The following is an 18,880-nucleotide window of genomic DNA, read 5'->3' on the forward strand; positions in this document are numbered from 1 at the left end:
GTAATGAGGTTCTTTCCCCATGACCACTTGTGTGCTAAGAAAAAGGGCACTAGAATATGTACAAAGTGTTATCTAGGAGGTATTTAGTCCTGAGTGTCTGTTGTATACATGCCTGTATGGATGAATCCCTGCAATTCCACATAAAGCTGGGTGCCAAGTAGAAAGTTTACCACATCCCCCCTGATCAGGACCATGAAACCAAAAACAGGAGCAGTGGAGGGGAGAAAACACTCACCTGCCAGTCAGGGGGTACCTGGGCCCCAAATCCAAATGCTGGGAACAGCTTGTCCCTGTGAGTAGACAGCAAAGGGGGGAAGAGGCAGTGAGAGGACCACGAGCCCGGAGCTAACAGCATCTGCAGGGAGCGGCGAGGAGTAAGACAAAGCTGCTTACGAGTCATAGTCCTGAACCACACTGCCCACGCTCCACAGTGCTGTAAGGTACTCATTGACCCCTGTTGGGCTCAGGTAGTGCAGAGAATCAGGTGAGGAAGGGTCTCCGTTGGAGCCTGTGAAGTCCACGCCCACCTGTGGGAAGGGGAGGAGCGGAGTTGAAGGCCATCTTCGAGCCCCAGATCTGTCTTCTTGCCCCTGATGAAGCAACTTACAGTGAAGTTGATTTGACAGCCTCCCATCACATAGTCCAGGAATGAATGTTCTGTTTCTACCTGTAGTTGAAACCAGGGTTATAGCTGGAGTGAAGGGATTGGGGTCATGGAGCTTAGGAGTCAAAGGCTGGGTCACATGGGCTATTGTCTCACCTGACACATCTTGACACAGATAGTTCCAGAGTTCTTGTAACTTTTCTTTTTCTGCTGTTTCTCAGGGTGAATGCATTCAAACTCAGCCTGGTAAGGAAAGAAAAATTAGAGTAGAAAACTTCCAGAGCCTCAGCCAGGATGGGAGCTGCCTTGCATTCCCTCTATTCCTGAGGCTGTAGTCCCTAAGTCCACCTCAATATCCCTGAGCCAGCACTCACTGGGGCTGCTTGCAGCTGAGCCAAGCTGGTGTGGAAGGTACCAATGAGGTCATGTGAGCCATCCCTGTCATGATCGGAGCATCGCACCTAGGAGGGAAGGTGTGTGTGTATGTCAAGACCAGGAGGCGGGTGGCAGGTGAGAATAAATTCCTCCCTAGACTCTGCCCCTGCTCAGTCCATTCAGGAGGCAAGCTCCTCACCTGGATGGGTGTACTGGGGTCTCCCCCACAGAAATGTTGAAGGGGAACAGAGAACCGTTTCCAAGTAGGATTCAGGTTGTTCTTGATGACCTGAGGGTGGAGTACAAAGCTTCCAGTGAATGCTGGGTTGGCATGTGGGGAGCTGCCATCCTTCCCTAGCCATAAGCAGACTCCTCCCTGTGCTCCAAATCTTGGTAGTCACAAACCCCAGGAGATTCTCTCCTGCTCCGTCACACCCTATCCCAGGGGGCTCACACCTCTGATCTGTATGCCAGGTGCCATTTCCCATCACCCTGACGGAAAAACTCCAAGAACGGATCCGATTTTCCCAGGAAGTCCTGTCAATGTCACAGAGACCCCAGTTATAAGACTCAGGCAGAGACAAACACTATGCAAGACCTCTATCCCCTCCCACCCTCCCACCTCCAATACACCACCCCTGTCTGCTTAATTCTTGAACCCCCAGGGCCTCCTTCCATACACACCTTCTTATCCAGGTTTCTGGCTTCCACCTCCATGGTCACTACACGATTATCTTTCAACTCCTGAGCTGAGACCTAGGTAGGGGAGGCAGGAGACTGTATCGTCTCATGAATTCCTCACTGATATGAGCACACTCCCCCACCAAACCCCAGCCTTACCGTGATGGTCCCCCGCCCAGCAGGCTTTCCGGGCTTCAGCATCAAGGGCAGAGTTAGCATCCGACTGGATACAATCTAGGGCAGGGGATGGGGGACCAAGATCTCAGACAAGGTTAGGTCCTGTTGACCCCCACCTCCAAGTTCTAGGCTTTCTGGGTTATCTCATAGGGCTCTGACTCAACCTGTGTCTGAAGGATTCTAACCCTTGGACCTACATACCTGTCCCAGGGAACACTCAGCTCCTCCTAGGAAGTCATCGTCCCCCAGCTCAGGTGTCTTGTTGTCTATGTCATAGATGCCAAATCGGAGCTTTTGGACTGTTTCAAAGTGGTACTCAAGCTGCAGAGTCTTGGAGAACTCAGGGCTCGAGCAGTTCTGTACTTGCTCAGTCCGGCCAAGCTGTGGGCAAGAAGCCAATAAGCATCACAGTCATGCACCTTCCACCCCCAAACAGTCCTAGCATCCCTCCATGACTTTAACTCCCATAGTCCTTCTTACCTCAGTCCAGTTACCCCCTCCCACATCCTGTAAAAGGACACAGAGTGGGTCAGACTTGGAGCCGATGTCCTTGTCGATGAGGTGGTCACATGAAACAGACAGCTGAACCAAGGTCACACAGTGGGCCATCTGGGGGCGGGGGGGAGGGGGGGTTGGAAAAGACACAAATTAGCCACCGAGGACCCTTTTCCACCTTTCCCTGACTGTAGGTCCCAACTTGTAAAGCCAGTCAGCTTCAGCCAGGCAAGGCTGAGCCTGTGTCTATCCCCATGACACCTAAGGAAAAGAAGGCCCTATAGGTTCCAAACGCCTCCAATCCCCTTGGGTAGGCTCAATGGGATGGGAGATGGCGATTACAGCCAACCCTGATCCAAGAAAATGACAGTAAAATGCAGAAACAGTGTACTTGCCTCCATCAACAACTCTGACCCGAAACTAGTCCTCAGCCCCAAATTGGGTCCTAATCCCAATAATGCTCCCTGGACCTGGACCCCAAACTTGATCTTCTCAGAGAGCAATCATTCTCACTCTGATGCCTTTACTGGCCTCAGATCAGACCTGAGTCCGAGTTCTAAGCCCAACACTGCCCAAAATACAACCGTGATCCAGATTCTGCTTCCCAAAGTCTCTTCCTTCAGTGATTCCCCACTAACCCTGGGGATCTACATCTTGAGGTAGCGTTACGATCCTCATGCTGATTCTCCTAGCCTCTAATCAGCTGTTCAGGTCCAGCTCCTATTTGTACGACCTAGTCCAAGCCCATCATCTCTCACCAGCCCTACTGCATCACCTTTTAAGAGGTCTCCTTAGCCTACCTATGCCATTCTCACCTCTTCTCATCCTCACACCAACAGGTTCCTCTCAATACAGCAACTATGGTGACCCTGTTAAAACATGGGTCATGTCATACCTCTACCAAAACCCAATAAAGATTTCCCATTCCTTAGAAAAAATCCAAACTCTGTGTTGGCCTACAAGGTCATGTAATGGTAAAGAATCTGCCTGCCAATGCAGAAGCTGCAGGAGATGAAGGTTCAATCCCTGGGTCAGGAAGATCCCCTGGAGGATGGCAATTCACTCCAGTATTCTTGCCTGGGAAATCCCACACAGAGGAGCCTAGTGAGTTACAGTCCATGGGGTTGCTCAGAGTCGGACACCACTGAGTGCACACACACAAGCACACACTAACAAGGTCTTGAAAGATCTAGATCTGACTTGACCCCTCTTGCTCATTCTATTCTGGCCACACAGTCTGCTTGTCATTCCACAAATATGCTTGTTTCTACCTCAACACCCAGAAGGTTCTTCCCTCGTATAATCCACATGGCTTGCTGTTGCCTTACGATGTCTCTAGGTCTCTATTCAAAATCATCTTCTCTATTTTGAATGAAAAGGTTCTCCTTTTCTGGCCATTCTGAAATTTCAACTCTGCTTCTACTGATACATCACATACTTATTTCCTGCTTTTTTTCTCTTTAGTATTTATCACCAACATACTGTATATATTTATATGCTTTGTCTTTCCCATTAGAATGTACACTCCATGAGGGAAGGGATACTTATCTGTTCTTTCCACTGCTCTATCTCAAGCACCTAGATAATATTTGTTGAACGAAATCTTAAAGGCCATCTCCAGCCCCTGCTTCCATCTCAGCCTGGTCTAAACCGATTGGCTGTCAAACAGCACCAAAGCATCTCCAGTTCATCCATCTCCTTTGCTAGAAACACTATCTTCTTGCATGGATCACCATGACGTCCATATAAACCCATTTTCCTAAGTCACCATAACAGTTATCCTCAGACTCTTCACTAACCCTCTGTCCCCGCTGACCAATACACCTGCAGACCATCTGTGCCAAGAGTGCAGACGAGGTCAGATCCCTCACCTAGCCTCATCTAGCATTCCAGGTTTCCCAGCACTATTCCCCAGGATGCCTCTAGCCTCAACCTCCCCTAAATCGACCCTGAAGTCAATCCCTCGCCCAACCCAGCCCACAGTCAGTGCTATTCCCATCTTGGTGCCTCACGGTCTCCATCTCAAATGCTGTTATCAAGCAAAACTGGAATGATTTTTAAGAGTTCAATCTGCTTCATATACTGTCCTTCCATAGCATCTGAGCCTTTGCTTGAATGTATCCAATGATGGAAAACCCACCACTCTTATAATTCAATTATCAGAAAGTCCTGCTCCATCAAGTTCTATCCAAATCAACCCAAGTGAATTCTCACTTCTACACATTATTCCTATTTCTTCTTCAATCTAAAATCTGACAAGAAAGCTTTATTTCATCGCCCTCTGAGAACCATCGAAAACCTGGAAGCAGTGAACCCCAAGCTAAAATCTGGAGAAATAGCCCTAGTTCTTTTGAATATTGCCACCAAAATGTGGAGTTTAGACTTCTGACCAGAAGTCACTGCTTTGCAGGTCTTTGCAGAGAACAACACATACTCCCTAAGGGAATGGGACCGTAACTTAAGCCCAGGTCATAACTGGACCCCACACTTCTCACTTTACACGTTCTCTCAGGCAGTGTTTGCACAGTACGGAGACAAGGAAGAATGCTCATTTCACTACTGCTCAACAGTGGAAAACGTGAGACAGCTTAAAGGTCTATCAATTAGGTGGTGACTAAGTAAATTACGGTAATTAGTCAATGGAATGCCGAGCAGCAAGTAAATAAACAATTAAGGCAGAAGTATATTGGTAGCATATGAAAAAATAAAGTTGCAAAAAATGGTAAGAAAAGTTAACCCCATTTCAAACTTCAATTGTATGTGTATACATGATAGATTTAAATATATATGCAAAATAAATACAATCACATTAAAAAATGGAAGACACACCAAATAAATGCAACTTTTAGGTACACTTCAGAGGAATGGAATAAAGGTGGTAATTTTACATACTCTTAGACACTTCTAAACAACCACCTAGGTGGCACAGTGGTAAAGAATCTGCCTGCCAATTCAGGAGACGCAGGTTTGATCCCTGGGTCAGGAAGACCCCCTGGAGAAGGAAATCGCAGCCCACTCCAGTGTTCTTGCCTGGAGAATCCCATGGACAGAGGAGCCTGGCAGGCTACAGCCCATGGGGTCACAAAGAGTTGGACACAACTGAGCAACTCTCACACACAGACACTTCTACATTATTTCAATATTTTAAACTATTTTGTATTTTTTAAAGGGACTCACCTTTTCCCCCCAATCCACTCCTCCAGGTCCTCCTGACAATATTCTAACCCCAAGCCTCCACACACTTTGCACATAACTTCAGACCGCTTTGTTTCCTGCCTCGTTTTTTCATCCTATCAGTGTCTTACCTAGTCATCCTTCATGACACCTTCCTGAAAGTCTCCACCCTAACTAGAAGCCCTATATATATCTGCTCACGGCCCTTAGGTTCAAAGCCTAATTCCCTAGCACAGCCACAGGCACAACTCTAGAGGACCAATCTATACAGAATTAACTAACTGTGTAATATGATGATTTTGCATCTATAATGCAACCTCCAAAGCCTTTTCTGACTGTTCTACCTCCTGTCATTCCACCACTGACCCAACTAGTCATTGAAGGCTATTTCTTGATCCTCAAACACACACAGCCACACAACTTGCTGATACCTCTGAGTTTCTTCCCTAGCAAATGCCTTGTCATCCATGGTTATGCTATGACATTATTCCTTTCCGAAGTCTTGCCCACCTTCCCCAGGTCGGATTTCTCTCTCCTGTGGATGACTGCAGCAGTTTCTTCAGCAGCTTTTCTGTATATACGTGTGCACACATGCACACATACACACACACAAAATTCATCAGCCAAACAGAAACCAGCACATGCCATTTCTCTGCTTAAAACTCTGGAATGGCTTCCCAAAATGCTCAAAATAAAATAATCCAAAGTTCTTACCACAGTCTACAAGGTCCTGCAAGAGCTGACCCTCACCTAACTCATCATCTTGTTATGTACCTTCCAGACAGGTTTCATTTCTGATCCACATACACTCAACATCCATCTCATTCTTCACTTCAGAGCCTCTCTGCACTATCTTCCCCCCTGTGAAAGTGTTAGTCGCTCAGTTGTGTCTGATTCTTTGGGACCCCATTGACTCTAGCCCTCCAGGCTCCTCCATCCATGGGAGTTTCCAAGCAAGAATACTTCCCCCATATATACTCCAGAAAATAAATAAGCTGTATTAGAGTAGGAACTATGTCTGGTTTGCCTATCTCTTTATGTATAATACCTACAACAGTACCCATCCTATAGTAAGAACTCAGCAAATATTTAGTGACTTAATGTTGAAACCATTACAACAGAATTTTTACTTTTGTCTGTCTACCTTCATAATCTGGACTCCTTGGAGCTAGGGGTATTATTTCTGCATCCTTAATACTAGTGCTTAGTTGGTACTCATAACCATTCACTGATTAAAAGGCACATTCACTGATTAAGAGCTTCTGCTCAACTCAAACTTTCAGGCCTCTTCCATTTGAACTAATGTCCGGCAGTAACACACAAGTTGTACTCTTCTACAAACTAGCCTTTACAATTTAAAGGCAGGACTCCTAGAATTCAATGTTAAATGACAAGTCAACTTAAAAAATGGGTAAAAAAAAAATTCTGATCTGATACTTCACAAAGGAAAACATATGAACTGGAAATAATCTAAGGAAGAAGTCATTAATAGCACTGGTTACCAGGGAAATAAAAATTAAAACCACAGTGAGATATTATTACCTACCCGTCACAATGGCTACAAGTAAAAAAAACTGACAACGCCAAATCTTGGCAAGGATGTGAAACCCTCACACAGTGTAAGTGAAGGTGTGAAAGGTACTGCTTTGATGGTCTGGGAGCTTATTAGAAAACCAAACACATACCTAGTCTAAGAGCACCCACATCCTAGTCTTTTATCCACAATAAATAAAAACATTATGTTCACAAAAAGACTTGTACATGAATGTTCATGGCAGCTTTATTCATAATAGCCAAAAATTTGAAACAGCCCAGGTATCCATCAGTATAAGAACGGTATGTTTGTATATGTAAGAGAAAACTGCTCAGCAAAAACAGAAACAGACTATTCATATCTGCAACATAAATGAATCAGAAGCATAAAATGCACTTACACTCTATCGAGTTTTAGGACAGGCAAAAAAACTATTGTGAAAAAAAATTCAGAATAGTGGTTGTCCTTCCCCTGTTGCCCAGGGGAAGAGCAGGTATTAACTGTGAAGAGGCAGAAGAGAATTCTAGGGAGAATGTAAGTTCTTTACCCAGATGGGAATGTGGGTCACAGGTGTATTTACCCTTTTCATCTAATGGTACACTGAAGTTATATTCATCTTATTATATGTAAATTTTATCAACCCCCTGTCCCAAAACTCATCAAATATATTCAACTCAAGGCATACTGAAATGTTTATGGGTGAAGTACGCTGATGCTTGCAACTACTTTGAAATGCACCAAAAATTAAAATGATTTATGGAATGCACAGATGTAGTAAAATATGGGAAATTTTAAACTATACAATCTAAGCGGTGGGTATATGGGAATTCACTGTATAATTTTTTCAACTTTTCTGTTTGTTCAAAGTTTTCGTAATAAAATGCTAGGGAGTGGGAGAAAAATGGAAGGGGACTTCCCTGGTGGTCCACTGGTTAAGAATCTGCTTTCCAATTCAAGGGACACAGGTTTGATCCCCAGTTGGGGAACTGAGACCCCACATGCCATGGGGGAACGAAGCTTGAGCGCCACAACTAGAGCACCCTTTTGCCACTCCTGAGCCTGCATACTGCAATCAAAGATCTGCACGATGCAACAAAGGTCCTGTGTGCTGCAACTGAGACCTGATACAATCAAAAGAATTTTTTTTAAATAAAAAAATGTTGAGGGAAAAACTTAAATGGAAGACTACAGGTTTATTCCTGATAAAGACTCTGAGTGAACTATAAGAGCATTAGCAGCAGTTAACTGTGGTGGTAAGATTATAGGACAACAACTGGACCTGTGGCTCTTCCCCTCTATAACTTCTTAAAAGATCCCAGAAAAAGATGCTTTTGAGCTGAGTCAAACACATGGGGAGAGTAAGGAGCTTCCTCTTGTGCCAGGCCTCAATTTCTGGTAGGCCAGAGCCTTCTATTTCTGGTCTGTTACCAAAACCACCTTCTTCACAGCTGGTCCTATTCTTGTTTGTCTCTTCTCTGACCAGACTAAAACCACAATCGGAGTGCTGAGGGCCCGTTATCTGTCTCAGAAGCATACAGGGCTGGCTTTCATTCTGAGAGGTCAGAGCTTCCTGGATAACTAGTTTTATTTTTTCACAAATCTGATTTTTACTTTCTCATAGTGCTTCTTATAAGCTAATTTTATAATGTGCAGTTTTCCATCCTTTGAGTCATATTGCCTTTAAACTTTCAAATGCATGGGTTTATTCTCCTAAATCCTGTTTATCTCCCTTAAATTTCATCTCCAAACCTGCCCATTTGGAAATTTTCTACAGTTAAAACTAGTCCGTGTCAGTCTTCTATCTCATTATCTCTTTAACAGCCACATACTTTACACCAATCTCATTTACTTTTCATCTACGGTCATTAATCTCATGGGATTTTCAGTATCCTTTATAGAGATTGGAGTTTTATAAAACTTTATTAAATATAACATTTAAGTGAGTCAATAAAAGAATCTCAAGAATTTTTTCATTTATTTTTGCAACAGATCTGGCTAATATTTGTCAGGTCTTTTGTGTACTTGCTTCTGAATCAGCACATCTTGCCTGGATGTCTGTAGTCATCTTCTAACTGGTCTTGCCATTTCCACTCTTGGTCCTTTCCCATCTGTTTTCCATGGTGAAGTCAGAAATCTTCCCTGACTCCAACCAACAAAACCCAGCTTCTCACAAACCTATCAAAATGTGTAACTTACTTGCATACTATCTATTCCCCCTACCAAATTATAAATTCAACAAGGGATGGACCAGATTTGTCTTATTTCCATTCCAGTGACTCATACATAGGAGGTGCTTTATAAATAACTGCTAAGTTAATGCTAAAAGAAAGGAGTGATAACTTAAGGATCCTCAGAAATAACCCAAATAAAGCCCTGGCCTGATGCTAAAGCCATCAAGGGAGAAGTGAGTAGTCTAGGAACATCCAATACAAAAGACTAGCTTGTTCTCTCTCTGTGCACCCACAATTCACATCTTTCCACCTGGGGAATTGCAAATGGAAACAACTAAGTGTTCAGCAACCACGTTTTCTGCTTCTGCTTTCCACCACTTGGGAGTCTCATTCCTTTCATTTGCCCTTGTAGCTCGCTTTCCTCTGCTTACCCCATCACCAGCCTAACTTAGAGCTTCCCACGCCTCATACCGACAGGATACTTTTCCCACTGCTCCTTAAAGAAACTATACTCTCATTTTTATAACTTAAAACTCACGTTAGAAATAAAAAGGAACTGAGTGATCATCTGATTCTCAATTCAAGACGAAGAGGAAAGGTGTGATTTGGTAAAGAGACATCCAGGGGTAAGTAAAATGAGGACTAGAACTCAAATATGCTGACTCCCACCTAGTCCCAAGACTTTGGGCTGTAGTTATACCCTTCTCCACTGAAAGAACCTTCCTTCTTCTATTAATAGCGATATGATACAGTGGGCAAGAGTATGAGTTCTGCAGTGAAGTGACCAGGCTCCAAGTACTGGCTTTACTCCTTTCTAACCACAATGAGATACTACTACACACCCACCAAAATGTCTCACCTATGCAATTTGGGCAGAATTCTTTTTCACTAAGTCTTAGGTTCCTCATGTGTAAAGTGGAAGGTATTATCTATTTCTAAAAAAAAAATAACATCATAAATAATGTATGCAAGATGCTTAGTACAGACTCAGATACTATTATTACCAATAAACGTTAGCTGTTACTATTATCCTTCAAGTCTAGCTCAAATGTCCCCTTGTCATGATCTTTCCAGCACTCAACTTCTCTCTCTGGACTACTATACTCGATCCACACCTCAACTGTACCCTGTCAGTGCTTCCAGCTCCTGGCCTGTCAATGAAATAACAAATTTCCTTAGAAGACACTGCTTCAGTATCTATGTCACAGGGCACAGATCTGAGCACACAATGGGAATTCAAAACACCTGAGGGAGGCTTGCAGTAGTGTGCTGGGGCAGGGTCGTATAGTTTACAGGAGAGGACTGTAAACAAATTTTCCAAGTAGCTGGCCTCCTTAAAAGTTTGAACTACAGAAACCGGGCAAACGCTAAAAATCAGGGCTTCCCTTCCCCTTCGAGCCAGTTAACTAGCATTCAACTGTTGATAGGGAATCCCACTGTCTGCCAACAGGGAGTAACTCACTCTGTATTTTCTTTGGCTTCCCCTACCCCTACCTTGTGAGATTTTAACTTGGCTCTTCATAAACCAAGAACAGATCTTTCCTCCTGGATCCAGATGGATTCAATTCAGTGCCAATCGAGCTGAAACTCATCAGTCCTTCACACTCGGGAGTTATTACACTCCCTTCCTCCATTCCCAAAAGCCTAACAAGGCAAGGCACCAGCCTTCGACCCTATTTCCAGGCTGTGAGGAAGAAAAGAGCACCCATCTGTATGGCAGGATCACTCATTCACAAACCAGGGCCATGCTCTCACTCCTGTTGCCTACCTTGGCACGCTGCAGCAGCTCACGTGCTGGATCAAATCTTGAAAACCCATCAGGAAGGTCTCCATAAGCTCCCAATGGGGAGAAGACCACTCAGAATACTCTTCTCGTAAGATTGAAAAGACAAATTACACCCACCGCCACCACTCTTCCTTTCCTTTCTGCGTCAAGGGACATGAAGGAGGACAAGTATTTCTACCCCTGCCTCTCCCTCTATAACTCAGGAATTCCCCAAATTTAAATCAGTAGCCTAAGGGACAGTCCTCTTGGGTCACAAGCTGAACCAAATAGGCAAATCCTTACTACAAAATTCTTTATTCACTTAAAGGCTACTAAAATTATGTTTATAAACTAAAATCATAAACAATAATTTTGTTTAGATCCATATATTAAGAAGCCTGGTTGTCATGCAGTACTTGGCAATACTAAAAAGCTTAAGATATGCATGTTTACATAAAAAGTGAAAAATGGGAAAATGTGGTATAGTAAATGGTCACAGGGTTTCTCATCCTGCTATTATTTCTGCAGTCAAAAAAGTTTGAAAGCCACTGATCCAACGCCAACGTCCCAAAAAGACTTGTCCAAATATGGGCAAATCCAACCATTTGTGTCCAACTCTCCAAAGGGAATCTAACTTAAGGAGAGAATATGGGGAAGGAATCAAACCAAGGAACACACAGCCTTCAAAGCAAGATAAGGCTGTATCAGAGTGGAAGGTTTTCCTCATGACTGAATGAGCTTAAACAAAGCCTCCACCTTCTAACTTCAAAATGAGCAACTGGAGTACGGGCACAAGGCTGGAGCCCCTTCCCCAGCTGGCTCAGGATCCATGAGAAGAGTGATGCCAATGGCATCGTGTACCTCCCTGCACCCCAACCCCCAAAGGTCAAGGAGAGGCAGGAAACAGCTAAGGAAAGGAGGGGCTCTGCCTCGAGTCATACAGACAGATGATCATTTAATTCTTTTCCTTATCAAAGAGACTTTGGGCAAGTAATTTTGCTTCTCTTTGCCTGGATTTCTCCGTCTGTAAAGTGGGGATAATAATAACATCAACTTTACAGGATCGTTGTGAGACTTAAATGTGATCAACTGTGGAAAGTGCCCTACATGTGTTGATTGCTCCTCTGTTCACTGCTCATAAATGGTTCCTTTTACTGTTTCATTACCTATTTGGTGGTTGACATCTCTGGTCTACCTGCTCCAGAGAACTTAACTGGTAGGAAAGGAACAGCAAGGGAAACGAAGACCCTTTCCTTTCCTAATGAAATCTTCAAGCTTAAATGTGAAAATGCTATCACTCAGGAAAAGCCATAAAGCGATAGCCAGACCAATATTTTTAGTTCCACTGGTGTTTCATTCAAGGTTCAAATTAACTACAGATTTCCAGAAAGAAATGAAATGGCTGGGTTCACAGAAGTTTAAAACCAGATATAATGAGATTATCTAACTTAATCCCACTTTGTTAATTAATCCTATTAATCCCACTGAAGACAGAGAAAGGAAATGATTAGTCCTGGGACACAAAGTAACTTGGGTGAACCACAACTTGATTCCCTGAGGATGCGGTTTCCACCCATTTTACCAACATCCCACACTTTGTAATCCAATTCAATCCAAAACCCACTTGGCCACTAAAAGAGCAGTGGGCTCATGTGGCCACTCAAACAGCAGTGGGCTCATGTGGCCTCGATCTACACTAACTTCGCACACAGATCGAAAATAATTCTGCATCCACCACACGTTTTCTTTAGCTATTTGTCTGCCAAGGCAGGAATGGAGACACTGTGGTACTCCATATTTATTACATTTTTTCAAAGGAATAAACTTTAAATAACAAGCATGAATATAGCACATAAAGTAGAATTTGCTTCAGAAAATGAATTATACCAAAAATTTCAAAGAACACCAACTGGGCAGTCACTTCTGCCTTCAACCTGCCCTGCTGGAATCTATGTATTAATCCATGTTCTTTAAATGAGACATCTGCCTCTATTGCCTGCAGTGTATGTCTGAGACAACAGTACTAGACCACCTTCCTCAGCATCTCCAGGACAAGGACATCAACAAGAACTTGTGCATCTCCAGTGTGCAATGTGACCAACGGCACAAAAGGAGCTTAGTTAATGAACAAAAGCAGCAGAACCAGAGCCTTTGAGTCCTACCTACAGTTGATAATGTAAGCCCCCTCACTGGAATAAATTTACAAGGCATACAGAGGAGAACTTAAGATGGGTGGATCTGCAGAATTTCTATGTTAGGGAAGTTGAGAAGTTAAAATGAGGATTTCAAAAATGAAAACACATTACAGACACACGCGGATTTGCCCACTTGCCATTGTGGATGGGGTGTGGGTGGAGGGAGATTCTAGCTCTGTGGCTGCTGCTGGTTGCAGGATCAGGGCTTTTACAATATAAAGCTGTCACCTAGTTAACCTCCAGTGCAACAAATAAGAAAGGTAACTGAGGTAAGCTCTCAAAAACAAACCTGCGAACACAACAGGAGGGGTAAAAGTGAGCAGGAATGCAACAACATTTGAACACCCAAAAGTGAAGAAACAGCTGAAAGAGGCAGCAGAACTAAGAGAGAAATGACAGGGAATAACTTTTTTTATACTGTAAATCTGGGCTGTCCGAAAGGGTAGTTTTGAACCACATGTGGCTATTCACCACCTAAAATATGCTTAGTTCAAGTCATAATGTGCTATAAAATATACACTGAATCTTGAAATCTTAGTACAAAAAAAGGACTGTAAAGTAGTTCAATAATCTTGTATTGAGTATATTTAAAGAAATTTTAACATTTAAGATCTACTGGGATAAATTATATCCTTAAATTTCACTTGTTTCAACCTTTTAAATGTGGCTACTGGAAAATTTTAAATGACACTGACTCTTTTTTCTATTGGACAGTGCTGCCCAAGATCTCTACACTTGTGCTGCTCAGTACAGTTGCCACTAGTCACATATAATTCAATTACTGCATTAGTGCAGATGAGAACACTTCCACTGCAGAAAATTCTACTGGACAGTGCTGGTTAAGAAGAACAAGAACTAAAAGGTAGACATTTTACACAGAAAAGCTAAGACTTTTGAAATGTATCTAAGCCCAGAAAGGAATGCATAACCACTATGCATGTAAGTGGTTAAGTTGAAGGAGAAATTCACAATTCTGAAGTGTTTATCAATGTCTTCTTAGACCGCTTGTTTATAAAAAGTGTAATCTGGCAGCTACTCAAAAGACTGTTAAAAAGGGAAAAGATTCTGGCCTTCGGCTAGGTCAACACATCCCTAGAACCAACCCTTGCCTTGTCTGCCTGCCCTGCAGACAATTCAGCTAAGTCATACCACTTAGGCTGCTGGAACCTCAAGCTATGCTGTTATGGGATAACTTAAAAGCTCTCAGGACAGGCAGAATTTGAGATACTGCCACTGTGTTGCCTCACACAATCATTTCATTCTGCTAAACTAACAAATATTGTGTCCCCAAGAACCCTAGTTAAGAGATCACACATAAGGCTTCCATTACACTTGTTTCTGTCCCACCATTTAGCAACTGGTTAGGAATCCCTTTATCTATTCAAAGTTCCAGTGGGTCATGAGTATATACCTTGTATATATACAAGCACAACTGAGCACTTGTATCATTTAAAACTTAAGTCTTTAGACGTTTTTTTTAAAAGTCATTTAGGTCTTTTTTTTAAGACACTGAAGAACAGGTTATCTTTTATACTCCCTTTTCCAACACAATGTGTAAGTGCTAGATGCACAACACTGCTCAAAACACTTACTTAGCATGAGTTAAATGGCTAGGCTGTATATCCATGTGAAATTGTCGGTTAAGGATGTTTCCAGTTCCAACCTGCCAATTCAGTGGTCAGAGAAGCAAAGGTGATTAGCATTATTTACTTCAATAAGAGTAATGCAACTAATGCAAGTCTTTCTACCACCTCAGCCAGATTTATAGCAGAGGGATCCTCCTGGGCCCACACCACAGAAAGGAGTTATGTATAAAGGATACGACATTTTTTGTATTGCAACCCAACACATAGGGAAGTGCGGAACAAAAGAGGAAATTAGCAATACCACCTGTTAGTATGGTTTAAGACCCCCCTAGGTAACTGAACTTCCTTACCCTTAAGACTTTCCCACTCTGCAAGGGCTAACAAGTGACTTCTTGTACAATGTGGTGGTTACATTTGATGTGTAGCACAAATGCATAAATGCCAAATCTTATTTCACTAATCAAGAGCGGTAGGTGAACTCACACTCACTCCAACTCAATTAAGTTAGGGTTACAGAGAGAGCGGTGAGGGGGCTTCAGTCTAAGTAAAATTTAAAAAGTGCTGGTTACTAGGCAAGCTTACTGTATAAGCATGTAAAAGGGGAAAACTGACAGCATCAAAATAGGGAATCGAACACCAAGGAGCAGTGTGATACTGGAATACTGGGATGTGTTATGATCATTTAACATCTTTGACTCTGTCCATATTGAATTATGTTCTCTGCCTGGTCATGGCTCTATTTTCCCCAAATAGGCACCACCTCCTTCACTTGACATGAAATGGCAAGCCATCGGTTGACTAGGAAAACTGATAAGAAACTATTAAGTCGCTAAAGTCAGAGTCCAGATGTCTGGAGCAGCTAGAGGGCCAACTCCAATGTTCTGCTGTGCTATTTACCCACTTCTCTACAGCTGGTGTTTGCTTAGTCTCTATGACCTAATGGCCAATATTTTTGCTAGGGAGAGGTTCCTGGGGCTCTCAACAGAATTCATGGAATATGGTTAATTAGCACTACTTTCCCTTCTCCGGAGTTTTAAGAGTGCTGCCCTTTGGTCACTGGGGCTGGAATGTTTGCCCCAGGTGGCTTTTTGCCCCTTCAATAGAACAATGTGTAGAAAAGCAGTGCCTTGGTTGCTAGTTGCTAGTTATGGTGATGCAGAAAAGGAGCCATATGCTTGTGAGATCCTCTGGCACAAAATAGCTAAGGCACCAACAACAAATCCAAGAACAGCACAGTGAAGAACTAAGATTTACACAAGCAGGCACCAGCAAGAGATGAGCCCGCTTATTGGTTGAACAGAAAAGTTTCCCTAAAGTCACCACAGCATCAGAGGATTGTGCCACCACCAGAGTACATTCTTCCAAGAACATTTTAAAATAAGTTAATGTCATCTACCAGATTCCATGCTAAAAAGAAGTAGAATATCAAGCAATTTTTTTAATTAAAAAGAATAGCCATTAAGTTTGGAATCTACCACATCCCATAAAAACTCCACTTTTTGGGGTAAGGAGAATGGTGGAAATGCACATAATTGACAGATAGTTACTTGCTGTAAAACAATGGAAAGCAGACAACCGTGAGTTATAGAAATTGAGTGATCTCTCCTGAGCAAGAAAAGGAGACATATTAGCACACAGTCCACCCTTTTAAGATGGTAAAGACCATTCTGGATATTTCTGGATATTCCAAACAGCTGATTTCATTCTGTAATTTTTCAAATGCTTAGTCAAACTGTCACGATTTTAAAAACAGCTCAGCAACTATCTGGAATTTATTACATCTAGTCTAAAACTTTCTCAAACAAGCTGGGAATTCAAACTCAAATTCAGGCTAAAACTTTCAAGATAAAGAAAAAAGTTATAAACATTTTTCAAGAGTTCTGGTTAAAAGAACAGCCTGATAATTTCTCTGCAACTCCAATTCAGTTTTTTGTTTTTTAAAGAGACTCTATGGAGTTTATGCAAACTTTTTATTTGCTAATTTTTTTCCAGAAGTTGAACAAACGTGGAAAGGACAAAATCAGAGCATCAGTGTCAGAAACCAGCAATATTTTTGATTTCTAGCCCCACTTCCCCACTTCAAATACCTAACATACTCATGCAAAAACAAAGAAGGAAAACAAAGTTTCAAAGATATGTGCAAGTGACAATATATTCTGAATATTTCTTTTCCCATTTCCTAACCATTAAAAAAAAAAATTCACAGCCCCCTTTAAGACTCCTTTCATGAAAAGGAGCATCTGGTTTCCAGTTCCTTCTCAGTCCACATTAAACAAGTGGCTTGCTAGCAAAACACACAGTAAGTCTGAAAAAGTGGATACCACAGATTTGACCTAGAATCAAGATTCCTCCCTGCAGTTCCAGGTATCCTCTTCTTTCCATACTTCAGCATTAGCAGACAAGGATAAGCAACAATCATTATCTCCAAGTTCACCAAAGCCAAGTTTCCAAAGGCACAAAATATTTTCAAGAGTTTTTAAAAGACCCCAAAATATCTAATGGTATAGCTCAATAGAGTACGTCTGTGCAGTTAAAGCATTAAAAGCATCAGCCTGTTTTATTTCGTGACAAGTTTATTGAACAATATTCAAGACTTCATCTATAAAAACAAAAGTCTCTGCTGAATGAAGCCAAGGCAGTATTTTGCTGGCAATGTTGTGGCCATATTGGCAATAAGTCATTTTATTGTGTCTGCTTTCTAAAGTTTGGACTACTATAGAACTGCCAGTAAAACAATTTAAATGTTTGCAAGAGTGGGAAGTAATTTTTTCAAGTAATCACTGCCAGAAATTCTTCTATAAAATTTAACTAGCAGCAATTTTACATCTTCTTTACTCATTTTTAAAGTGTTCTTCAACTGATTAGTGGATTCATTTTTAAACACTTGACCCACACCTATACACAATGACAGAACCCAATAAAAGGGACTCAGCTTGATTAAGGCTTTTGTGTATCCTTATTTTCATCCAAGGTACTTCCATCCAAAATGTATGTCTGTTTACTTCCATACACAGCCCTATATTTTCATCCAGTGGGTTAAGACTGACCTAATTGCACTGATTATTACTCTCTGAAATTCCAAATAAAGTTTCCTAATGGAATTTCCACTATCAATGCTTTGACAACTTGAAGCACAAAACTAGAAACTTATCACTTAATAGTGTTGTGTTAAAAAAAAAAAAAGCCACTAATTCTACATCCAAACTACAGTGCACACAGAACACACCTCCAAATGTTGCTTATGAACTAAATGTTTCACTGAAGTTCAAGAAAAGTTTACAAGTTTGCTTATTTATAAAATACATTTTATAGATTTCACTAACCCTTTAAACTAAAAAAAAAAAAATAAAATAAAAAATAAATGGAGGGGGGGACCCACTAAATCTAGAAGTTTCTCTTCTATTAATGTCAGAGTCACCAAAAACAGGCAATAAAGTTTACACAGAAGATTGAAAATATCATGATAGTGTTAACAAATGCACAAAACTTTGAGCAAAGCTTTACAAATCCTTCAGACCATACAAAGCAAATGAGAAAATAATGTAAATTTTCATCCCAAACCTTATTCTTAGGAGAAAATTTGCAGGAAGAGAGGTATGAATAGTTTCACAGAACATATTTTCAAGAATTTTTTAAAAACTCAAACTCCAATCAGAACTAGATGAACAGTATGCTTAGCAGTTAGCACTATGTTAATAAGTCTCAGATACACAAAAATCAAGTTCCAGAGGGCAAAGTATTTAATTACATTTCACAACAAGAGAAGCACTGTTGTGATTGACCAAATATGAAACACAATTCTCTCCAATTTCTACACAAACCACTATTTTTTAAATTTATTTAATTTGGTAAACAATGAAATCAAGTTTTCCTTTTTAGCATTTATCTAAAATGTAGGAATAACAAAGTAGTTGCAATGAAGTATATGAAATATTTAATAAGAATTTATGAACACATAACCAAAATAAATTGTGAAAAATAAAAAGACTTTCATCTTCAAACAACCCATTTTTCTAAAATGAAAATAGCTTTCCAATTGGGAAAAAAATCTGCAGTTGAAATAAGATTCCCAAGCAGTGATGAAGTTTTCTGCACTCTGTCTTTGGAATGAGAAATGATTACT

At 41.5% G+C, this 18,880-nt stretch overlaps 1 protein-coding gene across 8 annotated transcripts in view; it reads right to left on the reverse strand.

The window, feature by feature from the left end:
* The window catches only part of LOC129625889 (copine-1), a 38,488-nt gene that overhangs the window by 6,042 nt on the left and 13,566 nt on the right, over positions 1-18,880 (reverse strand). For 7 of the 8 annotated variants that reach the window (XM_055544901.1, XM_055544899.1, XM_055544897.1 and 4 more), the window contains 11 exons: positions 2,318-2,446; positions 2,039-2,218; positions 1,820-1,894; positions 1,664-1,735; positions 1,436-1,516; positions 1,179-1,268; positions 979-1,065; positions 761-847; positions 608-667; positions 394-527; positions 236-290 (listed from right to left, as the gene is read on the reverse strand). In XM_055544901.1, coding sequence (XP_055400876.1) covers positions 236-290; positions 394-527; positions 608-667; positions 761-847; positions 979-1,065; positions 1,179-1,268; positions 1,436-1,516; positions 1,664-1,735; positions 1,820-1,894; positions 2,039-2,218; positions 2,318-2,446 — 1,050 coding nt within the window. Of the gene's footprint in view, positions 1-235; positions 291-393; positions 528-607; positions 668-760; positions 848-978; positions 1,066-1,178; positions 1,269-1,435; positions 1,517-1,663; positions 1,736-1,819; positions 1,895-2,038; positions 2,219-2,317; positions 2,447-18,880 lie in introns of those variants that run through there. The other variant, XR_008701645.1, reaches the window with a different exon arrangement.

The sequence above is a fragment of the Bubalus kerabau genome, chromosome 13 (genome assembly GCF_029407905.1).
Source record: "Bubalus kerabau isolate K-KA32 ecotype Philippines breed swamp buffalo chromosome 13, PCC_UOA_SB_1v2, whole genome shotgun sequence".
Lineage (NCBI taxonomy): Eukaryota > Metazoa > Chordata > Mammalia > Artiodactyla > Bovidae > Bubalus > Bubalus kerabau.